The 23,909-nt window shown below is 39.0% G+C and overlaps 1 protein-coding gene across 1 annotated transcript; it reads right to left on the bottom strand.

The window, feature by feature from the left end:
* Positions 1 to 832: 832 nt before the first annotated feature.
* On the bottom strand, positions 833 to 23,667 carry gpc1a (glypican 1a). Its single transcript, XM_079471689.1, has 9 exons — positions 23,092 to 23,667; positions 8,219 to 8,377; positions 6,452 to 6,849; positions 3,923 to 4,088; positions 3,707 to 3,837; positions 3,461 to 3,598; positions 3,241 to 3,365; positions 2,995 to 3,170; positions 833 to 2,647 (listed from the first exon to the last, which is right to left on the bottom strand). The coding sequence occupies exons 1-9, from the start codon at positions 23,246 to 23,248 to the stop codon at positions 2,418 to 2,420; spliced, it is 1,680 nt and encodes a 559-aa protein (XP_079327815.1). The 5' UTR covers positions 23,249 to 23,667; the 3' UTR covers positions 833 to 2,417.
* Positions 23,668 to 23,909: the final 242 nt, after the last annotated feature.

Raw genomic sequence — 23,909 nt, 5'->3', positions numbered from 1 at the left:
AAGGCCGCTCTACTAGAACAAACGAAGGTCCATCAGAGACACCAGAGATGAAGCCACAGGCTTAGCCGGGCACACAGGAACTTGGCAGAACCTGATTGGGGTCTATTTGGTGCTTTTCTCTGGAGGATTTGTCCATGCAGTGTCTCCACTGCAATGCTTTGGTGCACAAAGACATTTAACATCAAACCTTTAACTTAAAAAAAAACTTTTTTCATTAAAAATATTTTAATTATTATAGACAGCATAAACGTTATATGACCCAAACTACTGGTAGACATCCACAAAAAATCAATAACTGTTATGTAGTTTTAATTTATACAATTAATAATTGTATTAATAAATAAATATAGAAAATAATTGGATACAAAATAAAATAAAAATTAATTATTAGATAAAAATATATTTTATTTATTTTATTCTATTAATGCATTGTGAAGACGAACCGATGGGATACTTAAACGTCTGTTCATTGACCAAGCGAGCATAATTATCATTCACCGTTGCAAAATGGCTTCTATATTTATAACCAAGATGACCTAATGCACCTTTTGGTTTTATTGTTTCCATAGCGATGAGTGGAAAAAGCAACAGAAGTAAATGCACTTCCATCGGACGGCGTCCACCTGCGTCAGCCAAAAATGCTAAAGCCAAGACCTTCCAGCCGAACGCAACCCCAGAAATCCACGAGCGTGACCCGAAAGAAAATTACAGTTTTATATAAGGTCTTCCACAAAGGCCTCGTAAAAGAAAGTTTTACTTCTGTTATATGTAGTCACGGGTGTGGCCTCACATATAATTTTCTGTCTTTTAATAACTTATAGGCACAATATTTAAAAACGTACACATCCTATTTATTTCAGAATATTTTCATTGACCAAGTCCATTTTGTTTGAACAACTGTGCATGTTTATTTAAGTAAAACAGACGAAATTTTACAAATCAAAATACTAGTGCTGAAAACAATTTAAAATTTCCAATACACACATCTCTGCATCTCTCATACACGCTCATGCGTGTGTTCAATCTCCCAATGACATACAGAACGTGTTAATGGTCCAAAGTCCGTTCGACGAGTCATGCGTTCAACTAAGACTACAATGTGCTTTAATTGATTTTTACTGAACCACCGAGTACAAAAAAAGCCCTCCTGTGAAGTAATCCACCTGAGCACATTCTCCACTGAGGTTACATTCCACAACTTTTACAATGTTTCACATATCACATCTGTCCCACCAAACCAGGCCTTGATTCATTTAACGACAGTTGTGCATCAAATGTATTATAAACAAACATCAGACGAAACATGAAGGGGATTTTATTAAACATATTTCAATTCAACTTTAAGTAGACTTAGAAAGTTTGAAGTGTACTCTCACGAATAGTTTTTCAAAAATCTTTCTAACTGTATGAATCAACTTGGTGTTAAAAGTGCCACTGCCACACATTTAGTTACTTGGTATTGCTCTGGAATCAAAAATCAATAAAGTTGTTGATTTTTAAAGTGACAGATGTTTATTATTTTTAATGGTACATTCTGTATATGACTGCTTCCCTTGAGGTTTGGCTAAAAATGAAATTCCATTCAAGGCAAATTGATTCATTCAAAACCGACACATGCTTCTGTTTAACTCATAAGGACAGTTTGCCGTCGGTGTGAAAGGTTCTTGACATTCCCGATGTATATTTTGTGCCATTCTGAGCAATAACCCAGTTTTTTTTTTATGTTTTGTATGTATATCTTCATATCTAGTTTAACATTTACAATTTAAATGCTCTTTTTGATTTTGTGGTGCGATATGACCCAAGATATTTCCTCACAATTTTGTATTTCACTTGTCAATACAGCTCGCTGTGCATGAAAATTTACTTTTTAAAATATTTCTTAGAATCCGTTTATGATTTCAACACACAATACACGGCAAAACTATATTTTAATTCATGCTCAAACCCAATTTAATTCATTTTTTGTTATCTAAAAGAGACCTAATTCTAAGTACCTAGTACTGGAAATATTTGAGACAAAATTTGAGATTGTAGTTGGTGAATGAGATGAACGAAGAATTGTAATTGTAAATTGCTTCAGAGAACCTTGTAGTGTAAATCTAAATCGGAATCCTTCCTGTCCACTTCTTCTTTTTACATTCAAAGGTAAAAAAGCGAGATGTCAAATGATGTATCATGTCAGAAATCAAATCTGACGGATTACAAAACATAAAAAACAAACAAAAATCAATCTCCAGCTATTTTCACGGTTGCCTCCGTATTCCAGAGGAAAATGTTCGTTCATCACAAGGTTCTTTTTTCTTTTGGCCATTTTATCAGCTCACCATTTCTTGATTTTTTTCTATGCATTTTAAACATTCCTTGCTCGGCTCCGCCCTATCCAAAATTTCCTCACCCAGATCCCAAAGTTTGATTCAGCTGCACCGCAATGTGCATTGCCGGCTGTGAAACAGACACGCGAATGACAGAACCAGTAAGATGACGGAAGGCTGGATCTGTTTCGCCGAGCTCTTGACCTTTTTGTTCTCGGGGCCGTAAGCGAAGTGATTGGGCCTGTCGTTTTTCGGACCGAAGACCGGTGGCCTGCCCCGGACACACAGGTGGTCCGCACACATGCCACTTCCGGAGCCACTGAAATCATCACCTGCATTATGGAAAAGGTGATTACTTTGGTGCAAATTATATTACAAATAATATTTGCTATGTCATATTCAATTTATCATGATATTGATGTGTACTTAAGAAATGATCATACAATTTAGCCCCAATGGCCTTAGAAGAGGGCTATTATTATCATTTGACCATGACACATAAAATGTGAAAAATACATCAAATAAAAAGTCCTAATAAGTATATTAAAATATGAAGATATTTATTATTTCAATTTTTTTAAGTTTTAAATCTCCTTAAATCAAAAGACATTTACTTGAAGCAAGACTGATCATTTAGACGTTTTTAAACAGATGCGATAGATATTATACAAATGCTTACTGGTGTCTTGAAAATCCACGTCGTTTCCATTCAAGGCATTTCTCAGACGATTGGACATGATCTTTAACAGCATGATCTGTTGACGTATGGTCCTGTCTGGCTTGGTGATGTCAATCTCCACCTCCGGGTTATTAATCTGATTGGCCAACCCGTCACCCATGACCTCAGGGAGGTAACTGAATCGAAATCAATCTTCGGTAACCATTTCACCACCTTATAAATTGTTACACTTGAAAGATTTAATACCTGGCTTTACTCATTCCGTTCCAGCATTTGTCACCACTGCCTGATGTTTTCCCACTGCAGAGAGCCGAGGGCAACTGGATCCAGTAAAACTGCATTTCCTTGAGTTTACTGGACACGTCTGTGACCTGAGGATCCCACACGCAAATTCATATTGCATAAAAGTCATAAAGGTTGAAAGGTTGGGCAAATGTTCCTTATTGGTTGTCACACAAATACACACCTGCACCTCCAGTCTGGCAGCAGCTTTGGGACTGGGTTTATATTCTACGGCCGTCACTGTACTTGCTTTCTTTTTCGGCTCTTCTGATATTGAGCTCGGTGTGCCTTCTTCACCGCGGTCCCCGCAGAGCTTGAATACCTTAAACGTAAAAAATCCACAAAACATTGCAGTAAACAAAATCCTTTCTGTGCAATCGAACCGACCCGCACACAGTTAAGAAAAGATGCTTATTTTCATTATTTTAACCTTGCTGGTATAGATCCCCATGTTCTCTTGCATAGCGACAACAGCCTCCGAGATTCTCACAGGAATCGAATAGATCACGGTGTCCATACTGGGCTCGACACCAAAACTGGAGGCCACCTGTAGCATGGTTTCTGTTCGAGATAAACAATGTGTGAGAGAGAGAAAGCAACACAATTTTTATTTGGAGCAATGAGATTTCCGCATGGGCCGAGTTACCTATAAGACTCTGCCACTCTGTGTCTAAGTCAGCCTGGTTGGCCAGGCATCCCTTCATGACGTTCCTACAATAGTTGCCACAAGGTTTGACCGATCCGAAGCCTCTGCAATGAGGGCAGTACACCAGCTTCATTATGGCACGATTGCATTCCAGACTCAGAGGAACCTGGGAGAGAGGATCATTCATATGGAAGAAGCTCACCCACTTGTATTGAATGTTTGTAATGTATTTATATGCATATATGTAAATAGTGGTTAATGATTTGGTTGGGTCGGAAAAAACATTGAAGGGTGATCTGTGAGCAAACAACATTGGGCCCTCGAGCATGGCGCTTAAAGAGATGTTAATATATTTTTTGCGTGTGCACCAGAGGTAGAAAAGAATAAATAAAGAACCTTGACTCCAAAGTACATTTGTAAGTACCTGTACTTTACCGGAGGACTTTTAAATTGGAAAATTGACTTCACTACATGATAAAGTATATTATTATACTTTTTACTCCACTACATTTCATTAATACATGTTGCTTCTCTATTTTTAAACTTTAATACTTCAATGCAATAAAATACAAAAGAATGTAGTACTTTCTTACTTTAATAAGAATTTTAAATAGATTTTAAATGTGCATTTTATTAAAGGTAAAAAAACGTAAAGTTGTATTTGAAATGCAATGGAGTGAAAAGTAAGATATGTTGTTTTATAACATTGAGAAGTACATTTTTCCAAAGTAAAAACAATCCGATAAATTACAGACAAATGAAAAAAATGCTTCCTCTGATAAGTAATAAAATAAATCTCTTGTCTTTATATTTCGTTATTTTCATTTTTTCATAAACCATTACTATAGGTCACCATTCATGTTTGTGGGTTTTGCAAATATTTATCCAAAAGAAATATTAAAAGAACGCGTAAAAGTTTTAGAAATTCAAATATAAGTAAATATACAGGAACTCTAAAAAAACATTTATTATTGCTCAATTCAATTGCACAAAATGTGTCTGATCAAACACTAATCTAAAGCCTATTGGCTATTTGACAACAAAAAGGGACAATACATCCCGACTTCCAACAGGAAATATGTCACCACAGAAAGGAAACGGATTTCATCAAACCGTTTTCTGGAATCCTCGACCCAATATCCCTTAAAGGCGACTGTTTTTGTAATCCAGTAAGTGTATTTTCCTCAGCCAATGCATTTGTTATTAGCCTACATTTTGCACGGATGCTAGCAAACACAAAAATGCTAGCTGTTAGATAGCGTGAATGTTTAGCTTAGCATATTTTCTGCTTCTGGATTCAGATCATACCGCTTGATGAATTCCACAAAAAAGTATTTTGGGAAATATGACAGTATATGGAAGACGGAGTGTTCATGCTATATTCTACTTCTTGACTAAACATCTGACTTTATTCAAAGCCGACACTTTTATCTTTTAAAACATATGTATTTATGTTTAATACAGCGCATATGTGGCACACAGTTGATTTATGATCATATAAAGCAAGTTCAAGCTTCCGCCTTGATATATTCCCTACGTCAGCAAGAATTTAGGTCTTCTCAGCAGGCATCTCCAGAGAGTTGGTCACTAGGAGATGGAATCCAATTCATGTAAGAAGCGGTTGTAGTAAGGAGACGTACCGTTGCGCCCTACATACGCTTGTCAAAGCAGCGGGGAGCTTCAAGAAAGATAGCCACTGAGGACTTGAACTAAATTTCTTTGTGTGGGTTTGGGGCAAACATCAGCTGGAATGCTGCAGTTTATCCATTTGTCTTGATCTCACGGATCCTTTAGTTCAACGGTTTCATGGTGGGTTAAATATTGCTGAATAAGTTAGAGTTGGATGAATGGCATTTTGTACAGCAGAGTCACTTTCGATTAATCTCTTTTATTTTCCTCATGCGTGGCTTCAAAATATGTAACGCCATTTTAATTATGACGTACAAACTATTCACTATGCTTGAACCGTCAGCATTTAACCATGATTCAAGAATCTTGCTGAGCTGATCTGTAATGTCGAATACACTTGTGTTTGGTATTATACACACTTCATTTCCAAAAAATAGCACAGATGAGACAACGCTCTTAAAAAATACGAGTCAGGTCAAGGATATAAAAAGCGCTAAGTATTAAGTACACCTAGAAGAATATCATTAAAACGGTAAGAAATATAGAAGAACTGTGAAACTGCCCAGAACACACACTCCATAACTTCAAAATACACGATTGATTTGAAATGATTTTATTTCAAAGCAAACTTGGCATCTGTGGAAGGGTGGAAGAAGGACGCTTTTGTTGACACTTGTCTGCTGGTATTTGCCCTAAAGGCATGTGAGTGACTCATTGATTTAGAAATGAATTTATGATATGAAATGAGCTTCTAGGCTTTGATGGGAAGCGCTTTATTTGGCACAAACGCATTTTTGGAACTGGCACCGGAAAATTCATTAGGGCAGATAGAAAAATTTGATTCAAGTACAAAAAGACTGGCATCATACATAAGATCAAGACAAGAAACACATGCCATACCTGTGACACTTTCCTCACTATCTCACCGGCCGCGTTAAGGCCCTGAACAAATGCCCGAGCGCCAACGAACGGCCGCACCAGCTTGGCCTTCAGTTCACGCGGGGTGTCTCCGAAAGGATGCAGGGTCTCGGTTTGCTTGGAGGCGCACTCCAGGAAGTCATCAGAGAGCAGGGAGGCGGTCTCAGGGTCAGACGCCTTCAAAAGACGCTCCAGAAGCCTCATCCAGAACTCATCCAAGACCTCCTCGAGGTTCAAGGACGCGCCGCTGTAGTAACGACGCAGGTCACCGTACAGGTCACGGAAAACTCCAGCGTTGGGCCGGTATAGATCCCCCAGTGCTGCCAAGAAAGCCTCTTCCAACCACCGTTCAGAGTCATTCAGAAGTTCAAGGAAGTACGCTGGAAGAGAAAGAAGCAGAGTCACTTTCATACCCTGCTGAAAAACCCAATACAAATCATCACAGAATTCTAATAGTTTTCATTAGAATGCCATTACAACCCAATAGGGTTTTCCATTAAAACCATTACAAAATAAACCAACAAAGTTGTAATGGTTTTCAAGGGATTTGTATTGGCTTTAATGGAAACTATAATGGTGTCTACGTGTATGTGATGGATTCTATTGGTGGGATGTTAAATCCTACTGAAATAATGCCCAAAACACACTACAAAAAGGAATTTTGTAATGGTTTTAATGAAAAAAGCTATTGGGCTGTAATGGTGGTATTCTAATGGAAACTATTCGAATATCTGTGATGGTTTCTATTTGATCAGTTTTTCAACAGGGTGGATTTACTCTTTTTAAATCTTTTACATTTGACCTGGTCAATATTAGAGGTTATATTTTCTTTGCATTATGTAGAATGATTTTATGTAGTTAACCGTGAATCACCCCAAAAAAGGCTAGCTTGGTTTTCACAGACAAATATTAGCTTTTTTGTTTGTTATTAATATAAAATAAATGTATCTTTTCAGGTTATGATGCCATTAGGTTTATTTGCTTTCATTACATTTATTCCTATTTTTTGAGAACTGGAATTCTAAAAATCTTTCCCCTGGGGAATATATGTGCTCTCTAGTCAAAGAATCATATCAGAATGAGTTTTTAACAAGGTGAAAAGCTTTTCTTTCTGTTGGGAGAATTAAAAATACTTGGGAGAATAATAAAATCTTATATCTTATTAGCAGTTGTAAATATATAAATCATCTTATACATTCATATTATTGTATTAAAGTATCTTTCATTACCGGCCGTCTCTATAGTTTCTCATGCTTAAATGGTGCACTGCAGTAAAAAGTCATAAAAACCCCACTGTAATTGCCCTGTGAAGACCGCTCGGTGTGAACATGCGCTTCCGAGTTCTCCTTTAATCTACAGTCACAATGACACAAACCGGAGAGAGTTTGATCTTCAAAGGTCTGCAGCTTCTTAACCCTTCACATTCGTTAACCCCCGGGGCATTTAAAGGTGCCTCGCGATAAAAGGAAAATCTTAACGTAAAGCAGATGAACGTTAGTTCATAAACTGTGTAAGACAGTAAGGTATCAGTAAAGCTCATTTCCTTTTAAGTCCCTCCCATTGGTTCTCCGGTCTTCCTTAACTTCACGACAAGTTAAGTGAAAAGATGTTAGCATTTGGGAAAATCGCTGATTGTGTACATGACCAACCACATGCACCATACAAAAAGTTGTTAAAAGGGGGCAAGAACATCATTAAAAGGGTCCAACGATTTAGCATGTCAAATAAAATGTAAAATAGTGAACTCACTATCAAAGGTTCTGTACTGGGCGTTAAGCGAGGCCTGGATGGAGCGTCCCGCCTCCCTGACCAGGCCCTCAAATTCTCTGCGGCTCAGGTTTGACAGCGTCTCCTCCATAGCGCTGGTGCAGCAGGTGTAACCCTGTGGACAGACGCGCAGATGTTCCCCTGTAGAGAGAACTGATAGATTACCCCATTTGCGCATTAATACTTTGTTAACACCAGGATGACCAATGACATCGTGCTTCATATTTTATGTCATCATATTTATTCTTAGCAACGATTATGCTTAACCATGATGTTATACTTCCATGATAAAGCTTACAACAAAAATTGATGGTTCTCATATAGAGGTTTGAAAATATCACTGACATAAGTGTGGATTTGTTACCCAAATTAAAATCATCAACACAATTTATTCTGTTTGTTCTGTGTACTTGAAGTAAGGTAGGTTTGGTGGGTGCCGGACCCGTTGACATTTACCAAACACCAAGCCTGTCTTGGGTCGCGGCTTAGAGAACTGGAGCGAGAGACGCTATTGCTATCATGCATTTTTTATGCCGCCTGACTGCAGCGAGAGTGGAAAATCAGAGGGAAGCACAATTTTATGTATTCACCGTGGTAACGTTTTAGCAGAGGAGACTGAACTCTCAGTTTGGCCATTTTACGGTCAACCTGAGAGCCGTCCAATCACATCTTTTGTACATCAGCAGTTTACTGTCTATGAATGTTGTCTCTGTGTGTGTCTATACTAGTGCGGTTTGGTCTAGACTGCAGAACCTATATTTCATGTATCTGTCTTCTATCTATTTTTACAGAAATGTAGAGTACTTATGGTAAAGGAAATCATTAATCAAAACTCACAAAAATGGTAACTGTTTTGTATTATGGTAACAAAGTATAGTGACGGACAAAAAAAATGGATAGGAAAGCAGATGGACAGAGGTAGACAGGAAAACAGATAGGAAAGCAAACAGACAGAAAATGTAGACTGAAAGAAATACAGATAGATATGCACGCAACAGAAAGAGAGACAGACAGAAAGACAAACAGACAACAGAAAGAGAGACAGGCAGACAAACAGACAACAGGCTCTCAAAGAGAGAGAAACTGGCAGACAGACAAAAAACAGATTGATATATATACGGACAGACAACAGAAAGAGAGGCAGACAGACAGACACAGGCAGAAAATCAAACTGACAGACGAAACCAGACAGACAGACAGAAAAACAAACAGACAGGCAGACAGAGAGAGAGAGAGAGAGAAAAACAAACACATAAATAAAAAGGTAGACAGACAGATAGATAAGACAGGCAGACAGACAGACAGACCAACGAAACCAGATAGATAGACAGAAAAATAGATTGAGAGACAGATACATAGACTGACAGACAGACAACAGACAGATAAAAACAACTTAAAGAGAGACAAACAGACAGGCAGGTAGAAAAACAGGTAAATTGACAAACAAGAGACAGGCAGACAGAAAAACCAAAACGGATAGATAGACAGACAAAAAACTGACAGACAGACATACAGATGAACAAACAAAACTGAAAAGGAAGACAGACAGACGGATACACAGAAAAACAGATTAGATTAAACAGTTAGATAGACAGAAAAAACGATTGATATGTAGACAGACAGAGAGAGATAAACACACACAGACAGACAGACAGACATGGTACTCCAGTAAAACTCTTGAATAACAGCTTCTCGTAATATGTAATTCAACTGCATTTTGTTCACAATCTCTCTCTCTCTCTCTCTGATCGTGGGGGTTTATGTCTCAAAGGGTGATGTTTCAAACACCCTCCCGCTGCATTAAATCACACGTGTGCGTGTCGCGAGCCCATTTTAAAGCGATCGTAAACAAGCGACGGTATCTCGATTTCATATTCTGTACCCGATGACGTCTCGTGATCTTAAGGAGACTTGAGTCTCATTACGCAGCACGTCCCGTTCCCTTCGTTGTGGTCCGTGAGCAGCGTGGGAGTGTGGCCTGCATATCAATGCACGTTAACGAGGGACCGAGAGACCCAAGACAGATTAAGTGTTTCTTTCAGCTCTGGTGCACAAAGGAAGAATCAGCATCCGGCACACATTTACAAACATACAGTATTTGGACTAAAATGACTATTTAAAAAGCACTAGGTTGTATTCAATATACTGCTTGCTTAGCATGCAGTAGACAGTATACTGGCATTCCAGTCTGGACAGAGAGAGGGGGAGACTGATCTTGGGCATGCATGTGCAAACTAAATTCTGAAATTCCATAATTTCAGGCAGATTTAGAGATGAATCCGATTAGAGATCTGAATAACATTAAAGCAAATATAGTTATTATATATAAATGATCTTTTGCAGCATGTGTGCATGGGATGGAAATCGATAGGCTGCCATCAGAACAAGACTTGAAATCAAAGACTGACGGATAAGCGCCTCTCAGCGGCTGACATCTGTCGTGAAAAATCAAGGGTTTCACCAGACAGCCCATTTGTCAGTGACGGACAGTCAAGAAGGACAGCGAACGGGCCTGGAGGCAGATGGGGTGAATCCTCATGTTGTCAGATGAAACTGGGAAGCCCATCAGGCTAAATTGTTAGCAGGTGGATTTCAACCTTCAATCCAACTGGCTTGATACCTGCAGGGCACCGTTTCACCTCTCCTTTGAAGATATCTTTATGAATATACATGTACAAGAGCACTAGGCAACCACATAGCATCATGCACAAAACATTTCAGCTATTCATCTTGCAACCATTTCAGCAATTCATCTTGCAACCATTTCAGCAATTCATCTTGTTGCAACCGTATAGCAATGTGCATAAAATCCAATTTAGAACATCTAAAAAATTAAGAATAAACCTTAGCAACCACATACAGTAGCAACCACACAGTAACGCCCAAAAATCCCCTCATACTATTTTAGCATCGCCATGTGCAAAAAAAAACACTCTCAACATCTCAGCAACCACACAGCAACGCTTAAAAAACCCTGAGAACATCTTACCAACCGCTCAGTAACATAAAAAAATGTGTCCAAAATAAACCCGCTCAGAACGTCTTACCAACCACACAGCAACATTTACATTTTACATTTATTCATTTGGCAGACGGTTTTATCCAAAACGACTTACACGTAGTTTTATACAGTGGCACATTACTGCAGAGCAATCAGGGGTACGGTGCCTTGCTCAAGGGCACTTCAGTCATGACCTGCTGGCACTGAGATTCAAACACAAGCCCAACGCTCTAACCACTAGGCCACAGCTGACCCCAACATCCAAAAAACCTAATCAGAACGTCTTGGCAACATCACAACAATGTTAAAAAACCTTCTCAGAGCTTCTTAGCAAACACAACGTTTAAGCAACATTTCTACCAAGACCAACAACTTTTGGCCATGCAAGTGTCACTGTATTTCAAAATGAAGTTGATTTTAAAGGTCCTGTGTGTAATTTGTGGAATGATCTATTGATAGACTATGTCTTCAGATGTGTATAAAGAGCTGTTACAATGAATCGTTATGTTTTTATTAGCTTAGGGTGAGCTATTTCTATCTACGTACGGGTTATGCAAAGCATGTAATTTGCCATGTTCTGTCAGACATTGTTGTGTTACGTAAGGGATGGGGAGTGTGAGTGGTTGGTTGCAATTCTCAACCTTGCCAGTGCTACTAGATATTACTGCAAATTTCAGCAAAAATATGAAAGTACTGTGAAATATGCATATCTCTGATCTTTGATGTAGTAATATCTTCACGCAAGAACAAGAAAACTTGCAGGGTGGGTTTCTGCGGGGGCTGATGCAACGTGAATTGCAATATGTTGATTGATTTTCCAAGCGCTCTGTGTATAGACCGCATTCCTACAAGCCACCTTTTTTTATAAAAAGCGCAGATGTTGACACGACACACTACCCTCATGCCTCCTGGACTGCCTTCTGAAAAACTGTCTTGGACAGACTTCAGACGGAAAAGGCGAGGCCGCGTTTTAAGAGAGAACAACCGAAAGGTAAGAGGAAATTCTTTTGAGGGACAGTCTTGAAGTTTACCTTCAAAGCCCTGACATACCAAAGTGAATAGTGCTTTTATTTTCCAATCTCTGTACTTTGCTTTTCCTGGGAGAGGATTTGAGTGGACTCTTTTGAGATGAGAGCAAATGCCGCCTCAGGCGCTGGTTTACCGACAGCAGGTGCGCAAGGCTCTAAGGTGATCCCGGTCCTGGTTTGAAAATCCCTGCCCGGCTAAAAACATGCTTACGTCCTCTGTGCCTGATGTCTCTGAGGAATGAGACTTTGTTTGGTAAGCTTAGCTCACTGCTAAACCCTTGTGGTACCCTTGTAAACAAACACACCGATGTTACTGCATAAGTTGACTTTGCACAGGGTTTAGAAACCAGCTTAGTGAGCAGTACATGTAAAACAATTCAGTCTTTAGTGCTTAAGCTAACACTCTGACATACACTTATTCACTTTTAATAGCAGTCAAATCATTAACCTTATTGAGCTTACATGTTTCATATACTTTAAGAAAAACTACATCTTAAGACTAGATTAGAAACCTACAGGGTTTTTTATATTAAGACACTAAGCAACCATTTTAAAACCACAGAGTAATGGCCTAGAAACATATAGCAACATGCTTACAATTACCCAGAAAGCCTTAACAACGGTCTAGTAGTGCCATACCAACCACCCAGACCACCTTAGCAACATGTAACTATCTTTACAATGACCCTAGAAACTGCATACCAACCACCCAGATCACCTTAGCAACATGTAACTATCTTTAAAATCACCCTAGAAACTGCATACCAACCACCCAGACCACCTTAGCAACATGTAACAACCACTTAAAACACCTTAGCAACTGCATAGCAATGCTAAAGCAACTATTCAGAACACCTTAGCAACAAGTTAACAACCACTTAGATTACCCTAGCAACCACCTAGAACATTTTAGCAACGTGGGAGCACTTTTGCATGGGTAGACACATTTTCTACTTAATATTTTTAAATCTACTTGAAGATAAATAAACTAATAAAGTATGTATATGTATATTCAGCTTTGAATGAAGAGATTGTAAAGTCACTTAACAAAAAATGGTTTCCTGTCCATCTGAATATAATTTACAAGCCCCGACAAGAAGGGTAAAATTTGTACAGAATCCTCTAAGCAAGCCGCCATTCAGCGTCTAATCTCTGAATTCGACCTTCTTTTTAAAAAAGGGGTTATGGGTGACATGGCGCTGGTCTCAATAAAGAGGATAAGCTTGCCTTCCATTAATGAACATAATGCAATATCTCCCTAATCCCCAGCTGACCAGTGTCCCCTGAGGACATTTGTGAAATACGCACAGGAAAAATTCTGTCAGATGAGGTTAGGAAGCCAGTGTGAGAGACATGCAGGGAGTAGGCCACAACTAATTATCTGTCAGCTCAAAAGTGTGTCAAACTCCATATTTGTGTCAGCGACACAGATTTTTTTGCATACGCAGCTGGATCGGCCTGTTGGCCCTTTGCCCACGATGCACATGAACTACTGTAGAATAGATTTTTTATTGAGGTTGCAAACAAACACACAATTGGTCAACAGCGCCGCCATATTGGAGAGGGAACTCCTGCTCAAGAAATAAAAAAATGAATTTCTCAACCAATTTTAGTGGGTTACAAACCAAACCATGCTTAGCACAAAACTACAACTTTTTTATTGTCAAAAATATATTTTTTGTCATGAGGAACTTTGCAAACTTTCCCTTTACTCAATCTCTGTTTCTGTGTTAATACCCGCCTCGTCTCCTGAACCTTTCTTTCAACCTCTTCTTGCCTCTATTAGTGCTCATTACCGCCCCTCCTACCACGTTTCTCTCACTCTTTTAAACATCTGCCTGCGGTAATTTTTATCTGCTACCCTGCTGAGTCACACGGCCGCTCAAAGCGGCCAGAGCGTCACTGGGGCCTCAACGTCCTGCGCTTACCCCTGAACCGGGCCTTGCACAAAGCTGCAATAAAGACGATTGACGGCCACCCTGCCAAAAGAGACGACTTCAGAGCCAAGCCTGGCACGCCTTATAAAACGTTGAAAAACAGCCTTTAATTGATTTCTTAGGTAACTCTAACATGCACGCCCTTACTTCCGTGGTAAACGGGAATGATCACCAAGCCCCATGCCGTGAAAACAGCCCGGGTCTGATTGTGATTTAGTTTGCACGTGGTCTGCCTCATGCGCCTGTTTATGGTTTTATGACCCAGGGGAACGGAGGAAGCAAAAGGGAGTGTGAAATATAAAGGCCATAACAGGTTGGTCTAATGAGCTGCCGTGATCCCATAACATGCGGTATATTAGAGGGTTCAAAGCGAATGTATAGCACTGTTGAATTTATATCTAGAACCTGATACACAGAAGCCATTTGGGAAGCTAATAAAGCTAATAGTGCAGTTTAGTGTTTAATGTTACAAAGATTCACCAACCATTTCCTCACCCTCATGTCATTTCAAACCTGTATGATTTCTGCAGAACACAACAGAAGATATTTTAAAGAACGTTGATAACCAAACAACATTGACACCCATTGACTTGCATTGTATGGACACAAAACCACTTTTGAGACATTTCTCAAAATATCTTCTTCTGTGGAACAAAAAGATTCATATACCAGTTTCAAAAACATAAAGATGAATAAATGATGACAGATTGTTTTATTTTTAGGTGTACTGTGCCTTTAAGAGCAACACCAAAATTCAAAACTCTATGGAGAAGATTTACACAAGACATCAAAACTGACTAGAGACAAGTTTCTCGCACAAATCACCATCAATTCACTTTCATGGCAAAATATTGTATGCTCGATTCATTTGTACATTTAGAATGCTGTTCATATTATATAAAGTCAATTTTAAACAACAAAGAAACCTCATTTGTTGCATGCAGCATTTGAAACAGTAGACAGTTTCTTTAAGGCGTCTCCTCAACTTCTTGAGCATTTCTTCAGATCGTAACCGACATGCAGCATGCATTATGAATACGCTCTTAAGCGTATGTCTCGCTTTGCAAATGGCAAAAAATGGAAGAGTGGACGGCCCGGCTCTTTGATTTGGACATTTCTAGGTTTCCATAAATCCAAAAATAACCCGCAGCGAAGACTGTGCCAGGGACTGTCTGCCAGGGAGACATGTGTGCCAATGAGCTTGTCATTGTGTGTACGGTATTACAGTGTTTGCCAAACGTTGTTAAAACGTACATCCAGATCTCTAATAAAATGTAATATATGAGGTCACGTGTGATAGTATGGACATGGAAAGATTATGAAAAAGATTTTGAGGATGTAGTGAGGGTGACTTAAAGGCCCAGAGAAATAAAAAATTACAATGCCTATTTTTTCATGCAATATTTCAGCGTTTATTGTAAAAAGTTTGTGGTTCATTCTCTTTTTAAAAATAATGTGCCCTCATAATCTTAAATTGAAATCTAAAAATGCACTTCCATCCTGTAATGACTATCCGTCTTAAATGACGTAGGTTAGACAGCTTGGGCAGAGCATTCATTAACTCCTCCCCTTCAATTTATACTGCTGCCAGTTCCACTTCAAAATGCAATGGGTGTTTTTATACATCCAATCAAATTGCAGAGAAAGACGAAAGCCACGCCCACTATTTTCTCCATCAATATTCCATTTCACTCAGAAATGCTACAAACTACGGAAGTAAACTTTCGGCTCACAGGGACATCAAGTGTCGTTGCTGACATATTTTTGCCCAAAATTTCCAGAATAACGCAATTTTGTTAGAGATACACCAAATGTGCTTTCTCAGTCGTCTGTAAAAATAAGAAGTGATGATGTTCAATCACGCTCTATACGATGCATTCATTTTATAATCTCTGAAAACGTGAATTTTATCAACGGTGGCTGTCGTTCGGTGCATGAGGCCCTTCGTGTGAAGGCGAGGAAACGTCTGAAACGGCAGACCATTACGCACAACAATAAGATCTTCATAATTGCTTCCACTCAAACCGCCGAACCGTGACGACAAAAAATGTCACGATAAATAATTTTCATCATCTTAATGGTCCGTTATCTTGGCTGACGCAGTCGAAATAAACATGCAAAACGTGGCCAAAATGGATATAATTGATTATATCTAGGGCTTTTGTGTCATTTGAAATCTTTTCTTTCTGACAGGGTGAGTGGGATAAATTCAATTTGCCATGCTTGATACTGAAACGATCGGGATTACGAGCCCCTGGATTATGCGCAGAGTATTTAGATTAGGCGCAGATGTCTTAAAGAACTCCTAATCCCGATCTGTCACGCATGGAGTCAGAAATGCATGTTTACAAAAGCACATGCATGATTTGAAATCGTGAATACAATTTACCATTAAAGGGATAGTTCGCTCAAAAAGTAATTCTGTCATCATTTACTCACCCTTATGTCATTTTAAACCTGTATGACTTCTTCTGCAGAACACAAAAGAAGATATTTTGAAGAATGTTGGTAACCAAACAAAGGCGCTACCCATTCGCTTCTATTGTATGGACACAAAAGCAATACAAGTCAATGGGTCCCGCCATTGTTCGGTTACCAACATTTCATCAAAATATAATCTTTTGTGTTCTGCAGATGAAAGTTATAAATGTTTCAAATGACAAGGCAGTAAGTAAATGAAGACAGAATTTACATTGGGTGAACTGTCCCTTTAAGACTTTTTTAACGCTACTTTCACTTTATTAGATTCTGACAGCCATTTTTTCCATTAGATCCTGTTACATGGAGACACTTAATGAGTAAGTGGCAACTAACAGATAACACACCTCAAGACCATAAAGAGATTACCCGACTAAAACAGATAAGGATGAAAGACGGTGTCCGATGTCCAAACCTTCCCTGAACTCTAACCCGAGATGAACCTGTGGTCAGGACACAGGATTTGTACAAACAAGCTGTCTGTGTGTTTTTTGTGATGGTGAAAAACTTTCCATCTTATCCAGCTCAACAACAGACAAATCTGAAATATTATTTGAATATTACTGTATGTGAACATCTGTTTCTTTAAAGTGATAGTTCACACAAAAATGACAATTCTGTCATCATTTACTGAAGAGAGTCAGTAACCAAACAGATCTCATCCCCCATTTACAGCCATATATAGGCCTAGGGAAAATAAATACTATGGGAGTGTATGGGCGATGCAACAAAGATCTTTATATAGGTTTGGAATATTCTGAGGGTGAGTAAATGATGACAGAATTGTCATTTTTGTGTGACTATCACTTTAAACATTCACTGGCTCAGCCAATTGCGTACTGTAAATTGGAGGCGGGACTATCTGTTTACAGGATGATTTTCTGCTTATGAAGTAGAGATGACACATTTGCAAATAAAATAAGCAAATAAAGCAGGAATGTGTTTCAGTGCTCAGATACTGATTGGATTGTGAAATGCAGTAAAGATATGACAGGTGGTTGGAGAGATTTAAAATCCTTAAAGGGACAGTACACACCCAAAACTAATTCTCTATCATTCAAAACCTGTATATGACTCTTTCCTTTGAGAAATGTCTCTGTGGTTTTGTGTCCAAACAATGGTTGCAATGGGGTCCAATGTTGTGTGAACACCAACATTCTTCATAATATTTTCTGTTGCTTTCCTCTAGAAGATTTAAAGTCATATAGTTCAAGAATGCCGTATAATATGTCCTCTTACTCATGCAAGTCTTGTTCGAATGCTGACACGACTGTTATAACACAGCGCTTCTGTGATTTTCTCTCGACCCCGAAGGACCAGAAAAACTGTCACGGCATCCAAGCTAATAATCATCCCTCCATCTTCATCAATCACTTTTCTCTCTCCTCTACCAGCATGTTTGGCAGCCAGATAAACTGACAACAAATTGGCTAATGCAAAAAACGCACAATTAATATTGACAGTACAAAGTGGCTGGATAAAAGCCCGGCGCTACTGTGAATTATTCACAGCGCTGCTGTTGCTGAGCATTTGTCGATGGCTGCGAAGGGCCAATCACACAGTCATTTCACCAACTAGACGTGGTTGTGTTATACATTGAACTGTGGCTGTATTCTGAATTGATAAATATGGTACATGGCCGTCGGGTCTTTCTTTAATTGTATGTGTGGAGACTTTCTCATGGATGTATGTTATCAACCACAGCTGATATTGTGTGTCAAATGTGGGGTGTAGAAATGATTATAATTTGCTTTCAGTATACAACCATTGCAACATTTTGTACAAATCCTTACTGTTTGTCTGTTTTGCAAATATGCAACCAATGAGGAATATTACAAAAAGCATTTTCAACCATCAACTTGGAAAAGAAAGTGTTTCAACATAAATAGAAAAAATTCAGAAATTACGAGGTTTCCATCCTACAGGGATAATTTACAAAAGGGGTGTCACAATATACCGGCATTGGCAATAACCGCGATACAAACTGCACGATTATCAATATCGTGTTAATGTTACGTGCGATAATATCGTAAATAATTCAGCACGTTTGCCTTAAGAGTCACAATAGTCAAAAACTCTCACTACACTTGTAAGTGAATTAACAGGATTAAAGAGAAGTTTGACCAATAGTATTGTTAATCACAAACAAATACAATAGCTACTGTCATAATATTGTTATTGTATTGTGCTTTGGCCACGGTAACCGTGATGTGAAAGTCACAAGTCACAGTAGGGATACCAATTTAACACACAAAATGCCTACTTTGCATTTATTTCATTTGGCTTCCTCTATTAACCCCTCTCCCAAAAAAGATTTTTGTATGCATATTTGAACTTTATTTTAGATAAAAAAATTACGAAGACAAATTCATTTAACCTACGAATCGCAAACACTAACGTGTAGAACTGCCCTCTCCGCTTTTCAACAGATAATCTGTGCTTACCAAAGCCCAGTGCTTCAGACTTTTCACACCATTCCAACACAACTGAACAAAAGGGGCCTGTTGGCGGTTCCAGGTGCTTGTGCTTGTACCTGTGGAGCCAGGTGTGCTTTTATTCGTGGTTAGTGGTGAGGCAAACGTGTGCAGGATTGAGACTGTGTTGGTGCATCTTTGTACAATCCAACAGGGCCCTGATCGGATCTGCACGTCTCCGCTCTTGCTGCAGGCTCCCTGCTGAGCCTCACAGGAGAGCACCCCCCACGCATCAAAAGAACAATCGGCGCTCACAGGAAGAGAAACGTGTGGGATAGAGTGTAATTGTGCTCAAATAATCCCCAGTCAGCGATCCATCAGTTGAAACGTTGAGTTTTCGCAAAAGCGCTTGTATTGTGTTTAATTGCGCAATATTATTTGAAGTGTAAAGGCCAGACTAAGAAACGTATCGATATAAAGATACAGTATTAGCTTCCACACCAATAGATGATAACAATGTGTGCATTCTAAGATTATGCTTTGCAGTTTCCCATTTTAAATGCATGAGTCCTTTAAACACTCTTAAAGTGATCCAAACAATATTGTTCCTCTCTGTCTTACTTGTTAAATGATGGGAACTTGATTCTTTATAGCTATCATTCTCGTTGCGAATGGGTGTTTACACTGTAAAAATGGAAGATGCAGCTGCACTATGATAGGTAAATTGACCATCACATCAACATTTTTATTGCGATTAATAATCGTCACTTTAAAACTTTTTCCCACTTCAGCGTATTTTTCAAACTTTACATCGCGAAGATATACTTAATATTGTCTTCTCAAACTTTTCACGAACTTGCTCCTTCTCTGAAACAACTTTTTAAAACTGCTGATATCACAAAGGACCCTTGCAAAACATAAATGTAAATAATCGTTTTAAAAATCACATTTGATCACATTTTTCCAAAAAGCCATAGAATTTGTGTACACAAACAGGTTCAATATTAACCCGAGAGCTAAACCAAAACAGGCCCCTGTATTTGCACAACATGCAGTGCTTTGAGGTTGGTGGCAAATTGTGAACATGGGTGTGCCGGCTTCGTTTCACACAAGGCTCATGGGCGTGTGCCTCGCCGTATAGAGGAACCGCAAACATGAGCTGATGTTGAGGTCTGAAACCAGAAGACATCACAACTCCTCACCTTTCGTCAACACAGACACGCCTGCATGCAGCATGCTTAGATCTCGCTTTCAAAACTGGAAAACAATATCTTAAAAATAACACCGTTCTGATCACAAACAAATACATGTGCGTATACGAGAGTCCCATCTTCATGGCCTACTTGAGTGAAACGTGAGATTGTCATTGTCTGTGAGGCACCGGGGGGCTTGAAGTGTCACGTATTCTTCCGTTGAACAATACTGAGCCTTCGTGTTTTAAAAAATGGCAGACACACTATTGCTTCTGTAATTCTAGACCACGGCTATTCAGCCGTTCCTCTCTGACCTTTAGGTTATTCTTTATGATCCGTTCTTTCTGAAACACGCTCAACATGCTAAAACAATAAGTGGTGGAAACCTCAGACCCTCGAACCCTCAGAATGCACAATATGTGTGTCACAGACACACCCGCAGAAGTGGCGTCCAAAAAATGTCTTATTGTCATCATTAGAAAAGACAACAATGACAATCCTAATCTCCACAACTTTCAGGGAAAAAATGACTTTTTTCATCACAAGACATCACTGTTAGAAATGGTCAGGTCTTAAATCATGTTCCCATGATTTATATGCTTAAATAAAGCGACGCCCAAAAATGTTGTCACTTCTTTAAAAAATTTAAGAATGTATGAATATCATTGCGTTCAATTTTTAACAAATCAAAACCGTATATACGTCACATAATTTAAAGGCATACTCAGTACGTCTGTAACATGTCTGCTAAAGATCTGGAGATCTGAAAAACATCTGATAAACGTTTTAGAAAATACTTTTACATATATTGTAATTCATAAACCTCTTTAATGACATATATCTGATAGGAAACGTCTCGGATACGTATTGCAGATGAGCAAACAATAAAAAATACGTTTGGCAGACGTAAATGCAAACATCAAATAGACGTCTCTGAGATGAATGTGTGCTATGAGGGTACACATTTAAAAGTTTCGTTTTAGCGTCTAAATACTTTTTGACAGCATTGTATATATTATATAGTATATACTGTATCCACCAGCCAATGAGATGTTGCCTGTATTAGGATGTAACATTTAAAAAGATATCATCACAACAATGAAATAAAATTACATGGAAGCTTAAACTTGTGAAATATTTAAGGGGTAGAGCAAGTTATTGCAATCGGATAAATGATCACAAAAAAGTATTTATAAATATTTGGCGTGCAATAATTGAGAAATATACATTTACATAATATATTCATAGAATCTATTTATATAATGAATAGTATAGTGTATTATTATATAATGTCATTATATATTTAACACATGATGTATTTTTATCAATTATTTTGATAATTTTTTTTATTTAAGTACGCTTGATATCGCTGAAATGAATATGCACTTCAAGCAAACAAAGACTATCTGGATGCCGACCACTTAAAAGAGCTCAATGAAAAACGTATTCATTGAGATAAATGAATACAGAGGCCTTAATTGAACGAATGGAAGGTGGGCGCCACATGTTACACTTTCCTCAGCTCCCCCTTTGTGGCGTTCTGTCATTGAGACCACAGGCGATGACCTTGAGAAATTCTTCCTGGCCAATAGGAGCTCTCTATTCCTCTCGGTCTCTGATTTGCTGAGGATGGCAACGCATAATGCCTCAAATACACTTATTAAGGGCCATGGAGAGCATTGAGGGTCTGTGTGTGGAATACAACTACATGGATCATCATTTTTTGTAATCCTATACCAAATGTACATAGTAAATAATGCCATGGTGGGTAAATTGTATTGGATTTTGTCCTGGCTTTAATAGCGTATGCCTTATTTACAAGTGCTTCTAACTGCGAGCGTGGCGAATGTGCCATCATTTTTCTAATTTAGCTTCTTGGACACACATCACAATTAGATAGCCCGGAGGAGTTCTTGTGGAAAAAGGCAACATGCACGGAGATATCACTGCACAGACGTTTATGCAGATTGATTTACGACATCACTAGCGTATGACGCGTGATCTATTATCAACATTAGCACGGCTGGGATGGAATGATTGATGGCCATTTCACACGGGACAGGTTCACAACCTGCCAACAGTTTTTGGCTTCTGATGGGAAACAAGGTAAAAAATGACTGGCTCCACCGACAACCCTCATGCTGACTGCACGGATTTCATCCGCTGCTGCCTGTTACCTGGAAATGGTAAAGAAAATTATAGGACCTGCAAGTCAAATAACACACTTTACATCTCAAATAAAACCCCATACTGCACAATAAATGCCATATTTGACTACAGCGTGGGGATATCTCTGATCTTTACTACAAAAACGCAACCCTGAGGGAATTAGGCATGTTAGACTTGTAACATGACCTACAGGGAGCACAAGTCTGTGGAGATGTGCTCCACCACAGACGTCTGCTCCAACCACATGGTGACTGAGACATCAGGTGGGTGTCTTCGCCAACATAATGAATGAAGTGAAAGGTCATTTCGGATATAAGTCACGGTAAAGATGAAGCCAGGTGTAGTCCTGTTGAGCACTTACAATTTTGTCTATTGTTCTCAAGTAGAGCTTTTGTCTGGGACCTCCATCTGTTCACGCGCCTCATGAACTTGACAATAAGAGCATGAAGCACTGGAGAAGCAAAATATTCAGATAGATAGATAGATAGATAGATAGATAGATAGATAGATAGATAGATAGATAGATAGATAGATAGATAGATAGATAGATAGATAGATAGATAGATAGATAGATAGATAGATAGATAGATAGATAGATAGACATGACAATGACCATCAAAGCTGGGAATTCATACCTGATATCTCGGACAGCGGGACGCCGTTTAACGTGAACCCTTTCCCACTGTAGAACTGGCGCACGTCCGCGCAGCTCCGCGCTTTACCACCGGCGTTATCCGCAGACAGAGACACCGAGATTATGGACACGAGCAGCGCGACCGGTGTAAGATCCATTGTGTCCGTATCCAGAGAGCGAATAGAACTCAATAAAGTCCGATGCCGGTGCGCTATTCAAAACCGGTCCGGGACAGCGGATAACACCACCCGCAGTCTCCAAATGCACAAAAATCCACTTGTTTGAGATGTAAATGCACTTGTCGGGTTTCTGCGTTCACGCCCGTCCAGGTATACAGCTGGTGGTCCTGATGACAGAGGATGTCGGTTATTGGTCAGTCCGGTGGGGATCTGTTTCTGACGCTCATGTCTTTGCGCACTATTAATAATGCATGACTAAATAATAATCTTTATAAGCACTACAGTCCGGACTGTAAATAACGTCCCGTTAGAGATTGCTGGATGAAATACGACTGCTCTAGGTGCTACTGCTGCGCGCTCTTGCGCTGTCTGTCTCCACCGTCCCGTTCTCACTGAACAATAGCGGCGTTCGAGTCACAAGAGAGTCGGTTCCTTTGAACGGCAGTTCGGACGGAGTTTTGTAATCACTCGACTCTTAAAGGCCTGTTCATACCAGACGCTGATACAAACATTATTGAGCGATTCACACCGTGGATGAAGCCTATTAGAGATGTTTTTAGTGAATAGATTGTAATAGGCTACTTATATATTTTAGAGAAAGTTGAATGCATCAAGAAAATATGTCACTGTAGTATCATTG

Source organism: Barbatula barbatula (genome assembly GCF_947034865.1).
Source record: "Barbatula barbatula genome assembly, chromosome: 13".
NCBI classification, from domain to species: Eukaryota; Metazoa; Chordata; class Actinopteri; order Cypriniformes; family Nemacheilidae; genus Barbatula; species Barbatula barbatula.
Note: the sequence above shows the minus strand (reverse complement) of the source record. Positions and strands in the feature narration are given on the sequence as shown.

Coding starts and splice junctions, on each gene's coding strand:
- gpc1a (XM_079471689.1), bottom strand. CDS start 23,248: ATGGATCTTACACCGGTCGCGCTGCTCGTGTCCATAATCTCGGTGTCT. Junction 6,850..8,218: donor CCAGTACAGAACCTTTGATA/GTGAGTTCACTA, acceptor TTTCTCTTCCAG/CGTACTTCCTTGAACTTCTG. Junction 3,599..3,706: donor TGGGGATCTATACCAGCAAG/GTTAAAATAATG, acceptor TTTACGTTTAAG/GTATTCAAGCTCTGCGGGGA.